The sequence below is a fragment of the Sinocyclocheilus rhinocerous genome, unplaced genomic scaffold, assembly GCF_001515625.1.
Source record: "Sinocyclocheilus rhinocerous isolate Xijiao unplaced genomic scaffold, SAMN03320098_v1.1 scaffold14667, whole genome shotgun sequence".
Lineage (NCBI taxonomy): Eukaryota > Metazoa > Chordata > Actinopteri > Cypriniformes > Cyprinidae > Sinocyclocheilus > Sinocyclocheilus rhinocerous.
Genome location: NW_015656760.1, coordinates 1 through 3,738, shown reverse-complemented (window position 1 = coordinate 3,738; position 3,738 = coordinate 1). Strand labels below are relative to the sequence as shown.

The following is a 3,738-nucleotide window of genomic DNA, read 5'->3' as shown; positions in this document are numbered from 1 at the left end:
ACGGATGTAATGTTAATATACCAACCTATTGAAGTTCTGAAATCTGTTTTGTGCCTACACTGATAACCATCAAAATCAGGTGGTGATGAGAAAGTCACCTGATGAACCAAAGCTCACCACAAGCAGCTTTTCCACAAGCTGAGATGGTCAATACTAATATATATAAGGTCATTCACACAAACACTAAACGCCATCAGTGTCACACTCATGAAACTGAAATAAATATAAACATAAACACTGCAATAAACATTAATTTATCAACATTAGATGTAACATACAACCCTAATAAACATAAAGCATATTTGAAATGCAACGCAGGGAATTCTGGGAACATCAATTTACGTTTTTTCCTTGTAAATTATACATTCTTTTTCCACTTCCAAAAACGGTATTTTACCATAAAATTGTCTGAAATGTCTGTTACAGTTTTTCACCGTATATCGTAGGGGAACTTACCGTTAACCATTTAACAGGTTTTTACTGTAGCATTTTCACAGTTTTTTTACCATTAAAATCACGGTCATTTTTTACAGTGTGAGAAGACGGTCAGTAGTGTCCATAGGGCTGGGCGATATGGCCAAAAATATTATCACTATTTTTTAACGTATCATACTATATTGATATTTATTGCAATATTAATTTACCGTTAATTAGTAAGGAAACTATTTTCCACATGTTTTGTTAGACATTGAACAACTTTGTTTGTTCACAATTATCTCCACAGGGATAAAAGATACCTTTTAATTTAGGGCCCCATGAAATAAATTTTATATTCCCCTAAATTATTATTTTTTTTTTTTCATTTTCAATTTTTCTGGATTCGGTGTTTTATGATTCGATACAAAATTATCAGAAACAAATGTCTTATGAAATAAATTAATAAAACTTTAACAGTTTTATCATTCCTTAAAAATAATACATTTAGTTTTCACACGAGTTTTTATCTTGAGAATTATGCTTTAGTATTCAATAGTAATATATTTTAGTCATAATTTCTTCAAGTTAAACCACACTTTTGACCGGTTGTTGTGAAGGTCTTTGTTTTACTTTCAGTTTCAATTTATATTTGAGAGTAGTTTTCTCTAATGAAATGACTCTCAGAGCAGCTCTGTAGATTAAAGTTCATATTTTTATGTCGTCATATATTGAAAAGCAGAAGTTGAAAACACTATGAGCGTCATGTGTTTGTGTGTAATAGACAAAACCATGCCATTCATACACAAAGAGACACAGAACATGCAGACCAACAATATCTTGTGACCAATTTGTACGTATTTTACGAGGTGGCAAATTTGTATGAATTCATATGACCTCATTCGTATGTTTTCTGTGAGGGAAGGTTTAGGGGTGGTCATTCGTACGGATTCCTATGAATTTGCCTCGTCGTAAAATACGAACGATATTTCACAAAACGTATGAATTAGCCACCTCGTAAAATATGTACGAATTGCCATGAGATCGGGTTGTGCAGACTGCTGTCGCTTGTATTTCTGCTGTGTGATAGACCATTATATTAATCCATATTGAGTAAAAATGTCCAGAGCGTATCATCATTTCTGACACATTTTATTGTCTTCTCGATATATTATTTATCGCCCAGCCCATGTCCATTTCAAGTTGATTTTAAAACCGCACATGAATGGTCTTTGTGCAGTAATGTCAAACTGTGTTCACATGCACAGACACTTATATATTGAAAACCTTTCTTCTCTCTGTTTCTCTTTGTCTTTGTGCTGCTGTCACAACTGTCACAGTGAAGATGATTTTAGGGGTGAAGGGCAAGAATGTGACTCTAAACCCTGATACCGAAACACAGAGAGATGGTCTGTTCCTGTGGATGTTTGGAGAGGAAAACAATCTCATTGCTCAGCTGACTGGAGAGACCAAAGAGACCACATACGCTGATGCCGATGAGAGATTCAGAGACAAACTACAGCTGGACAAGAACACTGGATCTCTCACCATCAAGAACATCACAACCGGACCTTATAAACTACAGATCATCAGCAGCAGAAGGACCTCGTACAGGAAATTCAGAGTTTTCATTTGTTGTGAGTCTTTCAGTTTCACTTCAAAATGTTTTCTTCCAGCAATAGATTCAATTGAAAACATAACTAGTTATGACTAAGGCTGCAAAAACTAATCCGTAATAAATCCCCATGGAATTTGATTAATAATTAATTTGGCCTGCATGCAGTGGATGGAGATCATTCCCTCTTAAACGTAGCTTTGATATTCTACATACAAGTAAATTAAAACAGTAATAGTAATCAGAATAATTTATCAAAATAACAGTTAGTTGCAATAATAATTAAACTGCTATTTACATTTCATTATTGGTGTGATTATTTCTGAATTTGCATTGTATAGAACATGGCTTTTTGAATTGGGGTCCAGGGACCAATTAAGCATATTTAATTCTGGAAACTACATGTTAACGTAATATAGTGCTTTTAGACTATATCAACTGACATAATACCTCAGTTGAATTTGACAGTGTAATATCAAATTTATTTTAGTACGAGTAACTTTCTTTGTTTGTTCTTCAGGTGAGTCTGGTCCCAAGATAGTTTCAGCGATGGTGGGAGAATTTTTAATTCTAATCACTGACTTTAACATAGAAAAAGGTGAGCGGGTACAGTGGAGCTTTCAAGATAAAACCCTAGCAGCTGGAATGAATGGGGACATCAGTAAGACTTCATATGGTGATGTGAGATTCAGAGGCAGACTGGAGCTGCATCATCAAACCGGATCTCTGACCATCAAGAACACCAGTACCAGTGACACTGGAGTTTATCAACTAAACTTCCTCAGTGGATGCGGAAAGAACATTTGCTGGGAATTCAATGTCACTGTCTCTGGTGAGCAAATCAACTCTTCCAATATGATACAATTTGCCTGCAGTCTGAACATCCATCTATATCATCCAAGTAAACTTTCCACTTGCTTTTGTATGTTGTGGAGACTGAGATCACAAATATAATAATGTCATCATTTGTGAGAAAAGAACAAGTGCTCAAATACTACTGAACTTAGTCATTGGTAATTTTATGGTAAATTCAACAGAATTGATCTCAAGATCTTCCTTCTTTTTAACGTCTCTCGTGTTCTTTGTATTTCAGATTCTACAATGAATAAATCAGCAATTGTAATGATGAATGGAGAGGCTTCTGATTAAGTGAATATGCAGCAGACGACAAGTTTAGTTTGATGAAGTAAAATACACCCACCAGTGTCAATCATTCTGAAGTCAACAACTGATTTTTATGCACCTCTAGAATATATCCAATGAAAGTGAGAAATGAACCAGTGCGCTTCTTAAACTTGTAAAATGTTTTTCAGACGAATTAGAAAAATGTTTTGATGAAGCTTTCTTAAAGGCACAGTATGCAATTTTTGCCGCTAGAGGGCGCATATTCAAAACAAAGAAACATGCTTAGTTTAAAACTGGGTTCGAGGGTGCATGACACTGGCAGGGTGATGCAATGACAGTCTTGTTATACTAGTTACATTTTTATTTCTCTAAATTTTCTTTATTTCTCTAGATTTAAACATTCTTGGAAACATTTGGGATAGGCCTAATTTAAGTACACAAGTAAACAAAATGTATAACACTGTTCTAGTGTTTTTTTGGATATTTTAATAAAAAAACGTACATATTGTGCCTTTAATTGATTTTATTAATGTTACACATACGTCTTAGAGAGCTTTGATATTTGTGCTTGTAGACAATGAATG

General features: G+C 34.3%; 1 protein-coding gene across 1 annotated transcript in view; it reads left to right on the top strand.

Moving 5' to 3' along the window:
* Positions 1–3,572, top strand: part of LOC107720828 (uncharacterized) — a gene marked incomplete at its 5' end in the record, with an annotated part of 8,700 nt that extends 5,128 nt beyond the window's left edge. Inside the window, 3 exons of the mRNA XM_016528666.1 lie at positions 1,755–2,051; positions 2,550–2,861; positions 3,123–3,572. Of these exons, the coding sequence (XP_016384152.1) occupies positions 1,755–2,051; positions 2,550–2,861; positions 3,123–3,178 (665 nt within the window). The remainder of the gene's footprint in view (positions 1–1,754; positions 2,052–2,549; positions 2,862–3,122) is intronic.
* Between the last annotated feature and the right edge of the window lie 166 nt (positions 3,573–3,738).